General features: G+C 55.2%; 2 protein-coding genes and 1 long non-coding RNA gene across 11 annotated transcripts in view; 1 reads left to right on the forward strand and 2 right to left on the reverse strand.

Moving 5' to 3' along the window:
- The first annotated feature begins 27 nt into the window (after positions 1 to 27).
- On the forward strand, positions 28 to 3,712 carry LOC116271080. The gene is made up of 2 exons (XR_004179507.1): positions 28 to 965; positions 2,066 to 3,712. It is a non-coding gene; the product is annotated as an uncharacterized LOC116271080 (long non-coding RNA).
- Positions 1,608 to 9,779, reverse strand: MRPL38 (mitochondrial ribosomal protein L38). 2 transcript variants are annotated; one of them, XM_021927988.2, is made up of 9 exons: positions 9,001 to 9,779; positions 7,496 to 7,675; positions 4,998 to 5,132; positions 4,697 to 4,905; positions 4,187 to 4,259; positions 3,968 to 4,013; positions 2,492 to 2,650; positions 2,142 to 2,278; positions 1,608 to 1,948 (listed from the first exon to the last, which is right to left on the reverse strand). In XM_021927988.2, exons 2-9 carry the CDS (start codon positions 7,638 to 7,640, stop codon positions 1,812 to 1,814), a joined length of 1,041 nt encoding a protein of 346 aa, XP_021783680.1. In that variant the 5' UTR covers positions 7,641 to 7,675; positions 9,001 to 9,779; the 3' UTR covers positions 1,608 to 1,811. The 2 variants fall into 2 exon arrangements, with proteins under 2 accessions (XP_021783680.1, XP_009189531.1); XM_009191267.2 differs by lacking the exon at positions 9,001 to 9,779 and adding an exon at positions 7,770 to 8,387.
- Positions 9,780 to 12,830: 3,051 nt separating this feature from the next.
- FBF1 (Fas binding factor 1) overlaps positions 12,831 to 17,709 on the reverse strand; it is a 31,327-nt gene continuing 26,448 nt past the window's right edge. For 6 of the 8 annotated variants that reach the window (XM_017950985.3, XM_017950982.3, XM_017950986.3 and 3 more), the window contains 5 exons: positions 17,425 to 17,601; positions 17,216 to 17,353; positions 17,005 to 17,122; positions 15,144 to 15,259; positions 12,831 to 13,780 (listed from right to left, as the gene is read on the reverse strand). In XM_017950985.3, the coding sequence (XP_017806474.2) occupies positions 13,697 to 13,780; positions 15,144 to 15,259; positions 17,005 to 17,122; positions 17,216 to 17,353; positions 17,425 to 17,601 (633 nt within the window). In that variant the 3' untranslated portion in view covers positions 12,831 to 13,696. Of the gene's footprint in view, positions 13,781 to 15,143; positions 15,260 to 17,004; positions 17,123 to 17,214; positions 17,602 to 17,709 lie in introns of those variants that run through there. The other 2 variants (XR_002517790.2, XR_002517791.2) reach the window with 2 other exon arrangements.

Here is a 17,709-nt window from a genome sequence, read left to right on the forward strand (position 1 = left end):
AGGTCCCCGCCCCGGAAGCCGGGCCCTTCTCCGACACTTTCGACCAGCGACCTCCGCAGGGGCCTAGGCCACCCCTGCCCGCCTCGGCCTGGGCCGTTCGAAGGCTCCGCGTTCCGGCCTTGCGCCCCTCCCTCCCTCTAGGCACCGCGCCATTCCGGCTGAGAGCTGGGTTCGGCTCTCTCGGGTCCCAGCCTGGCGGGTCCATCCCACCCCCGTGGGCCTTCAGCCCAGGTCCTGGAGACCAGAGGCTCGAAAATCCCGCCCCGCCTCCGGGCTTCTGACCACGGGTCGCGCGGAACCTCTTCTGGACTCATCTGTCAATGGCCTAACGGCATAGACCACCCGCGCAATCCCCCGGGGCTCGGCGATGAAACGAAAGTCAGTGCACGTGGGCTGGCGGGCTCCCTGCAGACCCGAGCACTGCTGCACTTTTTCCTGGAGCTGGGTTTCGGGCACTTGCCAGACTGGGGTGTCTTCCTTCTCTGGGCTACACGTAATTTTGGTTATTTTAAAGTAAACAGCCAGATGGAAATGTCTGGTCACCAACAGACAGGGACCAGTTAACTGGTATTTTTCAAATGGCCCTTGAATGAGTACACAAACCAGCTTTCAGCTGCAATCAGCATCCCCTCTCCCTGCTGCCCTCTGCTGGGGAGTTTCTTGCCTGGGGTCCGAGCTGATCTGCAGCCTCAGTATTTAGAGGCACTCCAGCATTTCCCCTGCAGCTGAGCAGGCAAGGCGGGTCTGGGGCCTAGCGCCCACCTCCCTGGCAGTGTGTATCAGGCCAGGGGGAACCCCAGGAGAGCAAGGCCTTTCTATCTAACCAAGCTCGGCTGATGTTGCGGCGGCACGAGCTCTCACTGCTGCAGCAAGCACTGCGTCCTGTGTGCGGCCACCGGCGAAGTTTCTGGAAAAAGTGCACGGATCTACCCTCCACCTACTAGTTAGCCAGACTTCTGCTTTTGGTAAGGGAGAAACAAAACACCTAACCGTCCAGCCACAGGCTCCATGGGCTTTCTGACCCTGAGCAGGTCTCTTGAGTCACGCTGTTACCTACCTAATGTGGCTTCTCCCCCCAAGCATGGGGTGGGGGCGGGAGTCTGTGCAGAGGGTCAGTGCTGGGGCAGGCACTCTCTCTCCAGGGGCCGGTGGGACCCCCTGGGGCACACAGCCAGTGCTCAATAAATGCTCCCTCCTGAGCCCAGCTGCTCTGCTCCACTTTTTCGGGAGGCTGGGTTTCAGGCACCTGCTGGATTGGGATGTCCGTCTCCCTTCCCGGAGCCACACCTGTTTTTGGCCCACTGCCTGCTTTTGCTTCGGATCCCAGGGTCCCCGACACCCTCAGAAGATGGAGGTCAGGGTGCACCTGGTGGGGTGGGAGGCAGCCCCTTTCCCACCCATGAGTACAGCTCCATCGGGGTCCTCTGGCCCTGGGACACCGAACCAGGCCAGCTATGGCAGAAATCCTTTTTTTTTTTTTTTTTTTTTTTTTTTTTAAATAGAGGCAGGGTTTCATTATGTTGCCCAGGCTGGTCTTGAACTCCTGGGCTCAAGCGATCCTCCCTCCTCAGCCTCCCAGTGTTGGGATTACAGGCATGAGCCACCAAGCCTGGCAAGAAATCATCTTTATTCACATCCCCCACGCCACCACCTGAGAGTCCCTTTCACTCCAAGCCCTGGGCCTGATGGGAGGGGCCACAGAGGGGCTGCCTGAGGCAGGGCCCAGACCCCACAGCGTGGGCCTCTGGAGCTGTGTCTTTACTCCTGCTGCCGATCAATCCCATGCTCTGAAGTGGGCACACTCTGGCTCCTTAGTAGATGCCATAGGTGGGCTCATGACTGTCCCTGTACCGGTCCAGGTAGCGCAGGGGCTGCCGGTGGGGGAACCGCTTCTGCTTGGGGTGGTAAGGGGGCGGCCGTACGAACTCAAACACCGGCTCCCGCATGTCTGCAAGAAGAACGAGGGGCACAGGGGTGGTCTCCTGTGGCCTGCGCCCCCTCAGGCTGAGGCCTGCCCACCAGGAGCCTGCCGCAGCCTTCCCCTAACAAAGCTTCTCCCTGGCAGGGCAGGCGAGGCCTGGGAGGGCAGGCGAGGCCTGGGAGCTCAGGCCCACCCAGTGCCCCAGCCCCATGGCCCTTACCCAGAAGCTGGTGGAAGATGTGGGTGACGGACTCATCCCAGCGGCACTGGAAGAAGGACAAGCCGGCTGGAGTCATGGCTTCTTGGTGTTTCTTGTAGAAATCAAAAGTGCGGAAGGTCCGCTGGGCCAGCTGGTAGCTGTAAGATGGAGAGCATGTGAGAGCGGAGAGTGGGCACCAGAGCCCTCACCCCTCCACCCCACAGGCAACCCTGAGAGGCCCCGGGACGCTGCTAGCACTCTGTTCTGCTCTTCTGCCAGCCTCAAGGCTGAGGTTGGAGAGAACTGAGCAAGAGTGACCACTGCAGGGGAGCTGGCCTGAGGCCGGGTTATGTGTTGGGGGTGTAGCTTACCAGGGTGAGGGGCGTGCGTCCTCGGAGAAGTCAATCGGCTGGTCCTGCTTGAAGAGCAGGAAGGCAAGACGGTGGATGCCGGAGCCTCGGGCAGGGAAGGGGGGGAGGTAGGGACACGTCACCTGTCCTTCAGCCACCCGGTTACCCGGGATGTTGGTTCTGGGAGGAGGAAAGTCTCCATTAATAACCACTCCAGGGAGGCAGCAGGAGTGTCCCCTCAGCTCCACACACACCGTAGAGGCTGACATGACTCCCTGAGAGGACAACTCTAAGCATTCTGTTTCCTAGGACAGAGGAGGCAGCCAAGCTCTGTGAATGCCTGGACATACTGCAAACATGGGAAGCGGGCTGGAGGAGCTCCGAGTGGGGGACAGGGCTCCAGAGAGCGTCACCTTGACAGCAAGGCCATGCAGCCTGCTTCCAGGCCCGGGAGCCAGGGGGCCAGCCACAGTCACTGAGACTAGAAAGCCATGCCACTTTTGGCTGCTTTTCCCTCTGCGTCCTGAAGTCTCCAGGACCTCGTTGGGGATTGTGTGTCCAGCCTGGCACAGGGACGGCCAATGCCTCAGGCACAACTCCCCAGAGGGTCCTGCTGCACAGGTTGGTAACTGCAGTTGAATAAAAATGACAGAAACCAGCCTCCCAGTCACTGTCCCCAATTAACCAGAAGGCTCAAAGTTGGGGTCACTGGCCTGACTTCTGCCCCCTGGCCTGGTGTTCAGAGCCAAAAGCTACCGAGAAGATAGAAGGCAGCCTCATCTGGGCCCAGGGAAGGAGTGCCCAGTGGTTCAAGGAGCACTTGGGAGATGCCACAGCTGCCAGGCCTGTCCTGCTCCTTCTCTCATGTGACCATCACAGTCCACAGGTCAAGTTGAGTAAGGCACGTGGTGCCATTATCCCAGTTTTACAGGTGAAGAAATGAGTTTAGAGAGACGAAGGGGCCAGGCATGGTGGCTCATGCTTGTAATCCTAGCACTTTGGGAGGCGGAGGTGGGCAGATCGCTTGAGCTCAGACCAGCCTGGGCAACATGGTGAAACCCTGTCTGTATAAAAAAAACAAAAATTAGCTGGGTGTAGTGGCTTGCACATGTAGTCCCAGCTACTCAGGAGACTGAGGTGGGAGGAGCACCTGAGTCCAGGAGTTAGAGGCTGCAATTAGCCATGATTGCACCACTGTACTCCAGCCTGGGGGACAGAGTGACACCCTGTTTCAAAAAAAAAGAAAAAAGAAAAGATGAGGAGGCTTGTGGGGACTGACCGAGGCCACTGAAAACTTTGTCTCCTGTAGCTGTCTTCAAGTAGACACAGGGATCCCAGGGCCCCTAACACCCTCAGGAGGTAGAGGCGGGGGTCACCTCCTGAGGCAGGAGGTGAATTCAAGTCCCATGGGTAGTCTATGAAACTCAGGAGCAGCTCGGTCCAGGCTCCCAGGTCCTCCTCCCGCCTGGGCAGCACCCCCCTACCCCCCATACTCACAGCAGCCAGTGGAGGTACTCAGCATCCGGCTCCAGCAGGTGCCCATCTGCACAAAAACACACCTGCTGATCACCGCCCTGCCGACCACGGCCCTGCCACCCCCTCCCTTGTTAGGAGCCAGCAGTGGAGATCTCCACCTGGCCCCTCCCCCAGCTCCCCAGGGCCCTGGCTGATGGGAGGTGAGCGGGGCAGGAGGCGTGGTGAACCCCAGACACCCACCCAAGCTAGTGAGTAGCAACGTCCACAAGGAGCTCTCTTCGGCCTCATAGGTCACCTCTGGTGCTTGGGCAGCCTGGCAGGGAGAGAAGGAAGCTGTCAGCCCCACCAGGGACAGACCAGCTGTTGCAGGGAGCCCTGGAGAAAGGGGTGCCCACTCTGACCCAAATGCCTTTGACAGCCCCTGGCACAGGCAGGCAGGCAAAGGGATGCGTAGAGAAGGAGCCCTGCAGAGTTGCCTGTCCAGGCAACAACCACAAAAAAGAACTGTGCCAAGGCCTGGGCAGGAGGGCACACCACAGACAGCAGGCCAGTCAGAGGAATGTGCTAAGATGGAGCCTCTTTTTCCTTCATTTTGTTCTATTTTCTTTGAAATTGTCATGGTGTTGTCTTCCAGGAAATCAAAGAAACAGAGAACAACAAAATTCCAAACCCAGGAGCGTCTGTGACACTGAGATGGGATGTGTCTGTGTTTGCACAGGGCAGGGAGGAGGGGCACAGGTGAGCGGTTACCTCGGTTGGAGTCACCTCATTGCCACAGTACACAGGTATCAGGTCGTCCTCACCCACAGCGTAGGCCACATGCAGGGGAACTCGGGGCACAAAGGTGGCAACGTGGAACAGGTCTCGGTAGAGGCCGTAATATTCAGCTAGACGCTGCTTATGGTAGGGGCCACAGGTCCTCTCCCACTCGGCCCGCACGGCATCCAGTGGGACACTGGCTGGACAGGAATAAGGACAGTTGGGATACAGGGGGGCAGGGACACACCCTGTACCCCAACTCTGGGATGGCGCCTCCCCTGAGAAGGCTTACCTGTGCGGAGGCGGGCAGCCCGCTCCTCTTCTACGTTCGCTCGAAGATTCTGGATGACCTGTTTCCGTTCCAGTAGCTGTTGGGTCCGGGAGACTTTGGGTGGAGGCAGCCCAATATCAATCTTCTCTTTGGGATCTGGAGAGGGAAGATGTGTTGGAAAAACAGGGTCACAGGTCACTGCAGCCTTAACTTCCCCGACTCAGTGTCCTGAGTAGCTGGGGCTACAAGTGTACACCTTCCTGTCTGGCTAATTTTTGCATTTTTTGTAGAGATGGGGTTTTGCCACATTGCCCAGGCTGGTCTGGAACTCCAGAGCTCAAGTGATCTGCCCGCCTCGGCCTCCCACAGTGTTGGGATCACAGGCTTGAGCCACTGCACCCAGCCATGGTAGCTAATTTAAAAAACCTTTCTGAGAGATGGGATCTCATTATGTTGCTCAGGCTGGTCTCAAACTCCTGGCCTCAAGTGATCCTCCTGCCTCAGCCTCCTGAGTAGCTGGGATTACAGGCGCAAGCCACTGCACCCAGTGAGGGGGCAGGCACATCTTCTTGGTTAAACTGTCCCTACCTAGTCCTCTCATTCTGTGCTTCAAGCTCTGCTGCTCAAGCTTTCCCCATGATTCACAGAATTAAAACATACTGTTCTACTTCCCAGACCTGAACAGGATGTAATTGGGAAGCAAATCAGATGCAACTTGAGGTTGTGTTTTTTTTTTTGGAGACAGAATCTCCCTCTGTCGCCCAGGTTGGAGTGCAGTGGCGCGATCTCGGCTCACTGCAACCTCTGCCTCCTGGGTTGAAGCAATTCTCCTGTCTCAGTCTCCCTAGTAGCTGGGATTACAGGCGCCTGCCACCATGCCCGGCTAAATTTTTTTTCGTATTTTTAGTAGAGACAGGATTTCACCACATTGGCCAGGCTGGAGGTTGTGTTTTTCTGATCCCCAAACCAGGTCACAGTTTTGTCTAAGTCATGGGAAATTGAAGTCAATGGTCCTCAATTATAGTTGAGATCACCTCCAAGCCTGTTCACAGGTGGCTATGAACACCCAGCTGTCCTGGCTAGAGTGAATGACTGATGCTAGAAGGACTTACAGAAGTGCTTCTCGGCCAGGTGCGGTGGCTCATGCCTGTAATCCCAACACTTTGGGAGGCTGAGACAGGGGGATCACTTGAGTTCAGGAGTTTGAGACCAGCTTGGGCAACATGGTGAAACCCCATCTCTACTAAAAATACAAAAATTAGCTGGGCGTGGTGGCGCATGCCTGTAGTGTCAGCTACTTTGGAGGCTGAGGCAGGAAAATTTCTTGAACTCAGGAGGCAGAGGTTGCAGTGAGCCATCGCACCACTGCACTCCAGCCTGGGAAACAGAGTGAGCCTCCGCCTTAAAAAAAAAAAAAAAATGAAAAGAAAACTAATAACGAAAACATACTGAGCCCACATCAGAGATGGCATTAGGCAAAAATGTCAATGAATTGTATCTTTTAATCCTCGTGGTAATTTTGTAGCAAAGACACATTTTATTTTACAGTTGAAATAAGCTCAGGGACATTGTCCCCGAGAGGCTGAGCTGGGATTTAAATCGGGTTATTCAGATTCCATGCTTGTGCCTTTAACCACCACAAAACTGCCTCTATAAATGCTAAAAACAACAACAACATATACTCCATAAACTGTAAGCTCCTTAAAGGTTGGGGTCTTTTTTTTTAGACGGCGTTTCGCCCTCGTTGCCCAGACTGGAGTGCAATGGCGCGATCTCGGCTCACCGCAACCTCCGCCTCCTGGGTTCAAGCTATTCTCCTGCCTCAGAGGCCTCCCGAGTAGCTGGGATTACAGGCATGCGCCACCACGCCGAGCTAATTTTGTATTTTTAGTAGCGACAGGGTTTCTCCATGTTGGTCAGGTTGGTCTCAAACTCCCGACCTCAGGTGATCCGCCCGCCTCGGCCTCCCAAAGTGGTGGGATTGCAGGCGTGAGCCACCGCGATCGGCCAGGTTGGGTTCTTTTTTTGTCACCCTGCCCAGGGCTTTAATTTCATTCAGCAAAGTATTGCACACGTACATCCTTGCACTGTTCAGGTGCAAGGATCCAATGGAGGGCAAGACAAGCAGGATCCCTGTCAACAGCGCGCTCACAGTCTGGGGACAGGCAGCGCACAGAGTCAGAATGCAGTGTGGCCAGAGCTACCTAGAGTATTTTAGGCGCACAGAACGACATGCACAGAAAGTCAGATGGTCAAGATTTTAGGAGCAGATATTTTAGGAGCTGGAACTCTAATAGTAGGGGGAGCGAATTTTCCAAGAATGAGGCGCAGAAGGTGTGAACAATCCTGGCGTGATGAAGCTGCCAATAGAGCACACAGGTCTGCAGGCGGGCCCTCCCATCCTCGCCAGTATCCACAGGGGCGCTGACAAGGCTCGTCCAGCACCCGGGGAAAACGCCGGCGAGTCCCCTTGAGTTCCCCGGATGGTGGCTGCAGCCCCTGCTCCAGTCGCCCCGCACCTGTCTTCTCCCCGAAATGCTCCCAGTAGGTCCGCCACCAGTGCGGGGCCTTCGCCTCCTGCTCTGCCTGGCGCCGGTAGCGGTCGAAGCTCCGGTACTTCTCCAGCTGCTCCAGGTTGCTCACGTCGATGTCCTGGTTGGGCATTGGCCCCAGCGGGGGCGTCCGGCGGCCGAGGACGGCTGCGGGCAGAGAGAAGACGTAAGGCCGGCGCCCCAGAGCTCGCGCGACAGCCCGCCCCCACCCCACAGAGCTGCCCACCCCCAAACCCCTCACCCGAGGTGCTGAAGGCATGCCCTCTCCGACACCCGCACAGCGCGGCTCGCCACCAGGGCGCCGCCATCTTCCCTCCGGCCTGCGTCATCGCGGCCGCCACTAGGACCCGGACACAGGTGGCCAGCGCGGCGCCTGAGCGCAACGCGGCAGGCCGCGTCCAGCCCCGCCCAGGCCCCGCTCCTAGGCCCGCCCCCGGGTCCCGCGCTGCGGACCCTGTCGCCTGTCCCGGAGGCCCCTGCACCGTCCGCCTGGGGCGGAGGTGGAGGTGGCCGCGGTCTGCAGGCGCCCGGCTCCGGCAGTGCCCGTTGGACGGCGGGGCGGAGCTGGGAGCAGCCAGGCTCTCGCCCACGGCGGGCCACCAGGGGGCGGCACAGACCGGGGTCGGCCGGCGGGGCCCTCCCCCAGCCCCTGGACGCGGCGCACTGAGTTCCCCAGGGGCGCAGGCCTGGTTGGGAGAAGGGGTGCGAACTCCGATTCCGGACTCGGTCTGCTTGGGTTTAAAACCCAGATTGAGGGCTGGGCACAGTGGCTCACGCCTAGAATCCTAGCACTTTGGGAGGCCGAGGCGGGTGGATCACGAGGTCAGGAAATCGATACCATCCTGGTCAACACGGTGAAAACCCGTCTCTACTAAAAATACAAAAATTAGCCGGGCGTGGCGGCCGCCTGTAATCCCAGTTACTCAGGAGGCTGAGGGAGGAGACTCGCTTGAACCTGGGAGGCAGAGGCTGCAGTGAGTCGAGATCGCGCCACTGCACTCCAACATGGGCGACAAAAGTGAAACTCTATCTCAAAAAAAAAAAAAAATAATAATAATAATAATAATACAAACCCAGATTGTGACCGGGCGCAGTGGTTCATACCTGTAATCCCAGCAGTTTGGGGGGCCGAGGTGGGTGGATCACCTGAGGTCAGAAGTTTGAGACAAGCCCTACCAACATGGCGAAACCCTAAAGATACAAAAATTTTTGTATCTACTAATGATACACAAATTAGCTAGGCGTGGTGGCAGATGCCTGTAATCCCAGCTACTCAGGAGGCTAAGGCACAAGAATTGCTTGAACCTGGGAGGCAGAAGCTGCAGTGAGACAAGATCGCGCCACCACCTTGGTGACAGAGACACCATCTCGGAAAAAAAAAAAACCCAAAAACAAAAAAACCCAGATCGTGACCTTACTGTCTCCCTTGTGGTTTCCTCATTTGGGAAAAAGCAGGTAATACTAGTGCTTACCTGACAGTTGTCAGGATGAAAAGATTACCCTCTGGAAAGCACTTGCAGTGGTGCGTATCAGTTAGCTCAACTATCTGCAACTTCCCGTTATCCACACAAAGGCGGAAGTGTCCTGGTTAAGATGCAGATGTGAATGTTTCTGGCAGGACTCAGGCTTGCTCTTGTGATCCAGTTCTACAAAGGCAAAACTTGGTAGATTGGGGAATCTGGGACCCTCCTCTGCCCCAGCCCTGGGCTTCCTGCCCTAAAAGGCAATCTTCCAGTGCACTTTGCCCCCCGAGGCCATGGGGCCTTTGTACATGCTGTCTCTTCTGTGTCTCACCTCCTCACTTCCCCACCTTGGCCTGGCTACCACCCAGCCCCAGGAGAGAGGTCTCTCCAGGAAACCTGCTCTGACATCCCAGGCCAGGGCTGGTGGTGACCAGGCCAGTGGCTCTGGCACCAGCAGAAGCTTGGCCCTCATAATCACTTTGAGATGGAATGAGAATGGAATGAGGGTCTCTCCATCCAGCAGGAAGTGGCCACACCTTCCACTGGTTTTCATAAACAGCAGCCAAACAGCTAAAGCTTTCACCGTCATTTCTAATTCACCCTGCAGTATGCACCTGCTACATGCTAAATGTGGAGGGGAATGCATGGGGGCAGTCACACCCAGTCCTGCTTGTCAGGAGTTGCTTATTGTGAAATTCCATACTGCAGTTATGCAGTACAGGAGCATAACTGGATTGTGTGTGTTTACATCGTGGCTGTTTAACCTTGTCCTTTTTTTTTTTTTGAGATGGAGTTTCTGTTGCCCAGGCTGGAGTGTATTGGCATGACCTTGGCTCACTGCATTCTCTGCCTCCCAGGTTCAAGTGATTCTCCTGCCTCAGCCTCCTGAGGAGCTGGGATTACAGGCATACACCACCATGCCTGGCTAATTTTTTGTATTTTTAGTAGAGATGGGGTTTCACCATATTGGCCAGGCTGGTCTGGAACTACTGACCTCAGGTGACCCGCCCGCCTTGGCTTCCCAAAGTGCTGGGATTACAGGTGTGAGCCACCGCGCCCAGCCACCTTGTCCTTTTGTTTCTGAATCCTTTTCTTCATCCTCTAAACCCACCCATCCTACCCCACGACCCTCCCAACCCTCTCCAGATGAAGATGTACGGGGCCTCGGCAGTTGGCGTGAAAGCCGCTGGCCACCCAGGTGGCGATGCATTCCTCCATTCTTGTCCTCTAGCTGTCCCAGAACTCTTAATGGTGCTTGCTTGGATATTAACGGTTTGAGAGAGGCCTCACATGGATTCCCACATGTACCAACTTGAAGCAAATAACGATGAATATCTTGAAACTAGAAACAGCGGCTCTACCATTTTTAAAAAATATATGGGGTCACTGTGTTGCCCATAGTGGGCTCAAGCCATCCTTCCACCTCGGCCTCCCATAGCAGCTACAGGTGTGTACCACTGTACCAGTACTTTTTTGAGACAGTATTGCTCTGTCGCCCAGGTGGAGTGCAGTGGCCCGATCTCGGCTCACTGCAAGCTCCGCTTCCCAGGTTCACGCCATTCTCCTGCCTCAGCCTCCTGAGTAGCTGGGACTACAGGCGCCCTCCACCACGCCTGGCTAATTTTTTGTCTATTTAGTAGAGACGGGGTTTCACCGTGTTAGCCAGGATGGTCTCGATCTCCTGACCTCGTGACCCGCCCGCCTTGGCCTCCCAAAGTGCTGGGATTACAGGCCACACGCCACCATGCCCAGATAATTTTTGTATTTTCAGTAGAGACAGGGTTTCACCACATTGGCCAGGCTGGTCTCGAACTCCTGACCTCAGGTAATCCACCTACCTTGGCCGCGCCCAGCCCCTGCACCAGTATTTTTTAATCATTACATTCCACCAATATTTCTTTTTCTTTTTGTTTTTTTTGGAGACAAAATCTCACTCTGTCACCCAGGCTGGAGGGCAGTGACATAATCTTGGCTCACTGCAACCTCTGCCTCCTGGGTTCAAGCAATTCTCCTGCCTCAGCCTCCCAAGTAGCTGGGACTACAGGCCACACGCCACCATGCCCAGATAATTTTTGTATTTTCAGTAGAGACAGGGTTTCACCACATTGGCCAGGCTGGTCTCGAACTCCTGACCTCAGGTAATCCACCTACCTTGGCCTCCCAAAATGCTGGGATTACAGACGTGACCCACCGCGCCCGGCTGCAATATTTCTGTCTCTAAAAGGAACTGAATGAAGCACTTGGGTTATGATCTTGTTTACAATTTTGAAGGAAAAAAAAAGAGCAGCAGCTACACAACACTCATTTCTGCACTCAGCCCTCTCCAGTGTCTGTGGCCTGGGAGAAGGCTGAATGGGGTAATTAGGATGCCTGCCACACCCTCATGGTGGTGACAGGAATGCTGAGCGCTCACACTGAGTAAAGTGCCATTATAACTGAGTGCCTGTGGAATGCCTCTGCTTCGCTGTCCCCCCGGCACTGTATACTCATCTGTGACACCACCCAGTCACCCATGCCAGGAACCTGAGTGTCCTCCTCGACACGTCTTCCTTTCTGACCCTCCATGACTGGCACCAGGTCTGAGGGGCACTTTTCTGTGGGCCCTCCCTGCCGTACCTGGCACAGTCCTGCCCACAGTCTGTCCCCTGCACCATTGCCAGCTGCCTTCTCACACATCCTCTGTCCCCACTCTGCAGACACAATGGGTTTTCTTTTGTCTTTTTTTTTTTTTTTTGAGATGGAGTCTTGCTGTGTCGCCCAGGCTGTAGTGCAGTGGTACAATCTCGGCTCTCTGCAACCTGTGCCTCCTGTGTTCAAGCGATCCTCCTGCCTCAGCCTCCCAAGTAGCTGGGATTACAGGCACACACCACCATGCCCAGCTAATTTTTTTGTATTTTTAGTAGAGACAGAGTTTCACGATGTTGGCCAGGTTGGTTTCAAACTTCTGATTTCAAGTGATCCACCCACGTTGGCCTCCCAAAGTGTTAGGATTACAGGCGTGAGCCACCGTGCCTAGCCAATGGGTTTTCTAAAATACAAATGTGGTTCAACTGTTTAAAATCTTCTAGTGAAGACCTGAAAATTTGCCCTCGGACAAATTTGCCCTGAAAACTTGCACATCTTTAACAAGATATGCAAAGCCCTCTCATTCTAACCTCTTCTCCCTACTGTCTTGAAGGCCATGCTCTCCCCTGTGGGTCTCTCAGCACTGCCCTCCCAGACGTGTGTGCTTGATCAGCTGCAGATCCTGCAGGTGGCTGCCTAGACGCCAGCTGCCCTTGAGCTGACGTGCCCATCCTTAGACCCCCCCCCCAGCTCTTTGCACAGGTCTGCCTCAGAACTGGCTGAGTCTCTTTTGCGGAGAATCAAATTTGAGACTTAACCAAGGCTTCCAACGGGGTGTGTGATGCTTCCCTCCTCAGCCCCAGAAGCTCCTGAAGAGATCTTCCTCCCACACCAGCACCTACCAGGAGTGTAGCCTGCTCCTCTGGGAGGTAGGAGACTGGGGTGGCTGACAGCCTGGGACTTGGGGATCAGACAGAGCAGAACTCAAATCCAGGCGCTACTCACTGTCACCTCAGGCAGGTTATTTAATCTGCCCGGGCCTCAGTTTCTGCATGTTTGAAGCAGGGCTAATAGTACCCTTCTCCTAGCTGTGGTCCAGCTGCCAGGTGCCACTGGAGACTGTAGGTGCTGGAGGGGAGAGGCACGTGGCCAGAGGCGCCTGGTCCTGACCAATCTTATAGACTGACTTTTTTAATAGGAACATCTGCCTGTTCTTTGGGACTTGTCCGGCAAGTAAGAGGAAACATTTTCTAAGAAATAAGTATAAACTCTGATGAGCCATGGCAAAAGCAGTTGTTTTAAGCTTAGTCAGGTGAAGCAGTGGGAGTGGAGGAAGACCAAAGAAATCTCTGCTAGTTGTGATGGATTCCTTGTCACCTCCACTGCACGCCCCCTGAGCTGTGGCTTTGGGCAGATGAGCAGCACAGAGGCGCCTTCCGTCCTCGTCCCTCCCCATGGCCCACCATCGCCACAGCTCCCTCTGCCGTCAGGGTGGCACCCAGATGGGGAGGAAGCTGAGGAGGCCACTGTCCACCCAAACTGGTTGGTCCTTCGGGCAATGCTGGGAATAGGGTGGGGGCTCTGGGCAAGCCCAGGAGGAGGAGGGCCCGGCTGAGTTCCAGGAACATCTCACACCACAAGGGAGGATCTAGCTGGTGCCTTCCCTGTACCGGCAGGAGGCCAGAGGGCCCTTCTCCAGCTCATCAGGGAGGGAACTGCTCTGGCAGGGAGTAGGGAAGGCTGTTTGTGGCATCCCTCAAGAAAGCTCCTGCCTCAGAAGAGGCCCAGGCAAAAAGAGCCCACAACAGTCTACCTGTGGAACAGGGGGAGCCCACAGAGCCCAGTGAGAGCTGGGGGTCCTCGCTGCCAGCTCAGACCTTCAGATCCAAGCCAGATGGCTTTGGGGCAGGGCAGCCAAAGCCGTGGTAAGACAGTCTACACCACAGAGCCCCAGAGGCAGGGGCTGCCCCGGGCTGGCACACTTGGAAGGGATGCACTTGCACCCTGTCCACGGAAGAGCTGCCATCAGGCCTCAAGCATCTCAGAATCCTCCCCAGGCACTGCCTCCATGGAGGCAGCAGGAGGAACAGGAGAGTTCTGGGGTCTGAACCCTCTGTTGGGGAATTGGCTGGGATCCCACTCAGGCTGAATGAGATGTCAAATTGTAGGACCCTTTCTTCAGGGTCTCCAGAAAGAACTGTTCATTCTCCAAGAAGTCGCGGTCCTGCAAGGCAGATGTGGATGGGCGGTCACCTTTCCTGAGCTGAGAGAAAGGTGGAGCCCTGGACACTAGCTGAGCCAGCCCTCATTAAGGCCCCTCCCCACGTCGTCCCTGACTCTGCCTGGCTCTGGGAGTCAGCAGGGGCCGTGAAAGAGCCCAGGTACGGAGTGAGACAGACCACAGTCTCAATCCTGGCAAAGCTACTTGTTTGCTATGGAACTTACGAGCACATGACTTCATGTCTCTAAGCCTCAGTTTCCTTGTCTGTAAACATTCCTTGTAGCCCTTCCTTGTAGGGCTGTGTGAGGGTAAAGGCTTAAAATATACACAAAGCAGGCCAGGCACAATGGCTCATGCCAGTAATCCTAGCTAATCCGCAGGCCAAGGGGGTAGGATCACTTGAGCCCAGGACTTTGAGACCAGCCTAGGCAACATCATGAGACCCTATTTCTAAATATAAATAAATAAGAAAGAAAATATAAACAAAGCCTTCAGCACTGAGGTTGGCACACAGGAAATGATCCATGACAACTGTTATCATTATTGTTTTGTTTAGTTTGAGACAAGTGTCTTGCTCTGTCATTCAAGTTGAAGTGCAGTGGTGTGAACGCACCTGTAGCCTCGACCAGCTGGGCTCAGGCAATCCTCCCACCTCAGCCTCCCAAATAGCTGGGACTACAGATGTGCCCCACCATGCCCAGCTAATCTTTAAATTTTTAATATTTATTTTTTTGAGACAGAGTCTCACTCTGTTGCCTGGAGTGCAGTGGCACCATTATGGCTCACTGCGGCCTTTACCTCCCGGGCTTAAGTGATCCTCCCGCCTCAGCCTCCGGAGTAGCTGGGACGACACGTGCATGCCACCATGCTCAGCTATTTTTTTGTGGAGACGAGGTCTTACTATGTTGCCCAGGCTGGCCACGAACTCCTGGGCTCAAGTGCTCCTCCCACCATAGCCTCCCAAAGTGCTGGGATTACAGGTGTGAGCCACACACCCGGTCCTGTAGTTTTTCATTTTGTAGAGACGGGGTCTCAACATGTTGCCCAGGCTGGTCTCAAACTCCTGGGCTCAAGTGATCCTCCTGCTTCAACCTCCCAAAGTGTTGGGATTACAGGTGTGAGCCACTGGGCCCAGCCTGTTATTATTATTACTATAGGTTATCAGGAGATGACATATGCAAATTGCTTTGCACAGAACCTGGCCTAGTGAGGAGGTCTGAGCATTGGCTCACTAAGCAAACTGCAGTTTTACTCCCTAGAAGCTGGGGTCACCCCTCCCCAGGGCTACCGTGTGCCCCTCCCTGCCTCTGCCCTGAGCAGGAAGGACTTATGAACACAAGGATCCCCAAGGCCAGGAGAGACTCACCTGCTCTGCCGTGTGCCTCAGCAGCACCAGCCTGGCATGAAGGTGTGAGGCGCTGGGGTCCAGGCCAGTCGGTGGCTGGCTGCACCAGCGGGTGCTGGGAGCAGTAGGCAAGAGGGCTGAAAAGGCCAAGGAGGAAGTCAGGGACCAAAGTGTTGGTGGAAATACCGGGCGGTCACAGCTTGTTCCTGCAGAGCTGCTCCCCACTGCCAGTGGGTGGACCCTGGCCATACACTCAGGGTGCAATGGCACTAACTCTCAGAAGCCTCTGACAAATGCACACCTGCTCCTACGTGGCAAGACCATTTATAGGAATTTATTCAAGTGAAATAATCAGGCAAAGGTGCAAAGACATATGTAGGTAGATGTCCACTGGGTACTCTTTCTCTTTAAGACAACAGGCCGGGCACGGTGGCTCATGCGGCCGGGCATGGTGGCTCATGCCTGTAATCCTAGCACTTTGGGAGGCCAAGGCAGGCAGATCACCTGAGGTCGGGAGTTCGAGACCAGCCTGACCGACATGGAGAAACCCTGTCTCTACTGAAAATACAAAATTAGCTAGGCATGGTGGCACATGCCTGTAATCCCAGCTACTAGGCAGGGTGAGGCAGAAGAATCGCTTGAACCTGGGAGGTGGAGGTTGCGGTGAGCCGAGATCGCGCCATTGCACTCCAGCCTGGGCAACAAGAGCAAAACTCTGTCTCAAAAAAAAAAAAAAAAAAAAAAAAGACAACAAATCACTCAGCACAGAGCAGCCTCATGGGAAAACTGTGCTGGTTGGGAATTGATAAATGTTTAATGACTGATCTCAAAACCTGTTCCACGTGTACATTACTGAGTGAAAATGAGTGAAAAAAGTAAAGTTGTCGAACAACACATACAATCCTAATTTTGTTTTTAAAAACATATGTACCAGGCTGGGTGCATTGGCTCATGCCTATAATCCCAGCACTTTGGGAGGCCAAGGCGGGTGGATCACCTGAGGTCAGGAGTTTGAGACTAGCCTGGCCAACATGGCAAAACCCTATCTCTACTAAAAATACAAAATTAGCCAGGCATGGTAGCATATGCCTGTAATCCCAGCTACTTGAGAGGCTGAGGCAAGAGAATCGCTTGAACCCAGGAGGTAGAGGTTGCAGTGAGCCGAGATCATGTCTCTGCACTCCAGCCTGGGTGACAGGAGCAAAACTCCATCTCAAAAAACAAACAAACAAACAAACAAAAAAAACCAAATGTACCTGAGTGGAACATTATGCACTAAAATGTTAAAAGTGAAAAGTGGTTCTCTCTAGACTTGGGAGTAGTGTTGAGGGTGCCTTTTTTTTTTTTTTTTTAACCGCACTGTCCCTCTGTTGTCCAGGCTGGAGTGCAGTGGCACAATCTCAGCTTACTGCAACCTCCACTTCTCGGGTTCAAGTGATTCTCCTGCCTCAGCCTCCCGAGTAGCTGGGATTACAGGCACCTGCCACCACACCTGGCTAATTTTGTATTTTTAGTAGAGATAGGGTTTCACTATGTTGGCCAGGCTGGTCTTGAACTCCTGACCTCATGTGATCCGCCTGCCTCGGCCACTGAAAGTGCTGGGATTACAGGCGTGAGCCACCGCGCCCAGCCTGATGACGACTTTTTAAATTTCCTTTTTTTCCCCTTAGTCCAGAAAAAGGTGACATTTTTCATAATAGCGTTCCTCTCTGTTTCTGATTTATCTAAAATTAACACACATTATTTGTGTAAAAAAGAAATAAGGCGACTGTAAAACCCGGCTGGCCGCCTTAACTGGAGCAGCTGGAGGAGGGCCTGCCCACTCCTAGCACTGCCCCTGCCCAGTCCTGAGCCACCGGCTCTTCCTTCCGGAGCCACTCACCTCTCTGGCTGGAGGCTGCAGGGCCCTGGGCCCTGGGGAACAGACCCATGAGGCTGGAGGGCAGGTCCTGTCGTGCGCGGTCCAGTTGCAGCCTCTGCTGGGCCAGACTCAGATGCTCCTGTCCCCGTTCCCCCGGAAAGAAGGACTCAGCTGTCAGGTGCGAGGCTGGGGGTGTCGGGGGCAGGGGTGCCATACACTCAGGGAGCCTTGCCTGGTGCATGTGCTGCTCCTGCTTCCGCAGCCTCTCCTGCTGTTGCTGCACCGCCTGCAACCGGGCCTGCTGCTCTGCCTGCACCTGCCGGGCTTCACGCAATGCTCGCTCGCCCTCCTCATACTTCTCGGAGGCCACCTGCAGGGAGGCCGCCTGGGTCAGGGCTGCCCGAGCTCAGCCGCGCCCACACCCATGTGCCCGAGCAGCACCTTGCTCATGCTCTCCACCTCCTCCGCGCGGAGCTTGACACGTAGGGCGGTGGCGTTGGTCCTCTCCTTCTCCAGCCGCAGCTCCTGCCGCTCCTGCTCCAGGGCTGCTCTTTCTGCCGCCAGCTGCTTCTCCTCAGCCCGGAGCTCGCTGGCCCTGATCTTCAGCTCAGCTTGCTCCTGGAGATGGTGGAGGCCCTGCTGCATTCTCCTCCCAGGAGTTGCGCTGCACTCTGTGCAGGACTCTAGGGTCCCCTCTGCCCACCCTGCCCCTGGGAGGGGGTGGTG

This window comes from Papio anubis, chromosome 17 (genome assembly GCF_008728515.1).
Source record: "Papio anubis isolate 15944 chromosome 17, Panubis1.0, whole genome shotgun sequence".
NCBI classification, from domain to species: Eukaryota; Metazoa; Chordata; class Mammalia; order Primates; family Cercopithecidae; genus Papio; species Papio anubis.

Bases quoted from the DNA above. Each gene is read 5' to 3' on its own strand.
- MRPL38 (XM_009191267.2), bottom strand. From the start codon at position 7,857: ATGACGCAGGCCGGAGGGAAGATGGCGGCGCCCTGGTGGCGAGCCGCG. The intron at 4,014-4,186 runs GTGGGTGTCTGG...GTTTTTGTGCAG, and splicing joins GTTGCTACTCACTAGCTTGG to ATGGGCACCTGCTGGAGCCG. The intron at 2,279-2,491 runs GTAAGCTACACC...TCCATCTTACAG, and splicing joins GACGCACGCCCCTCACCCTG to CTACCAGCTGGCCCAGCGGA.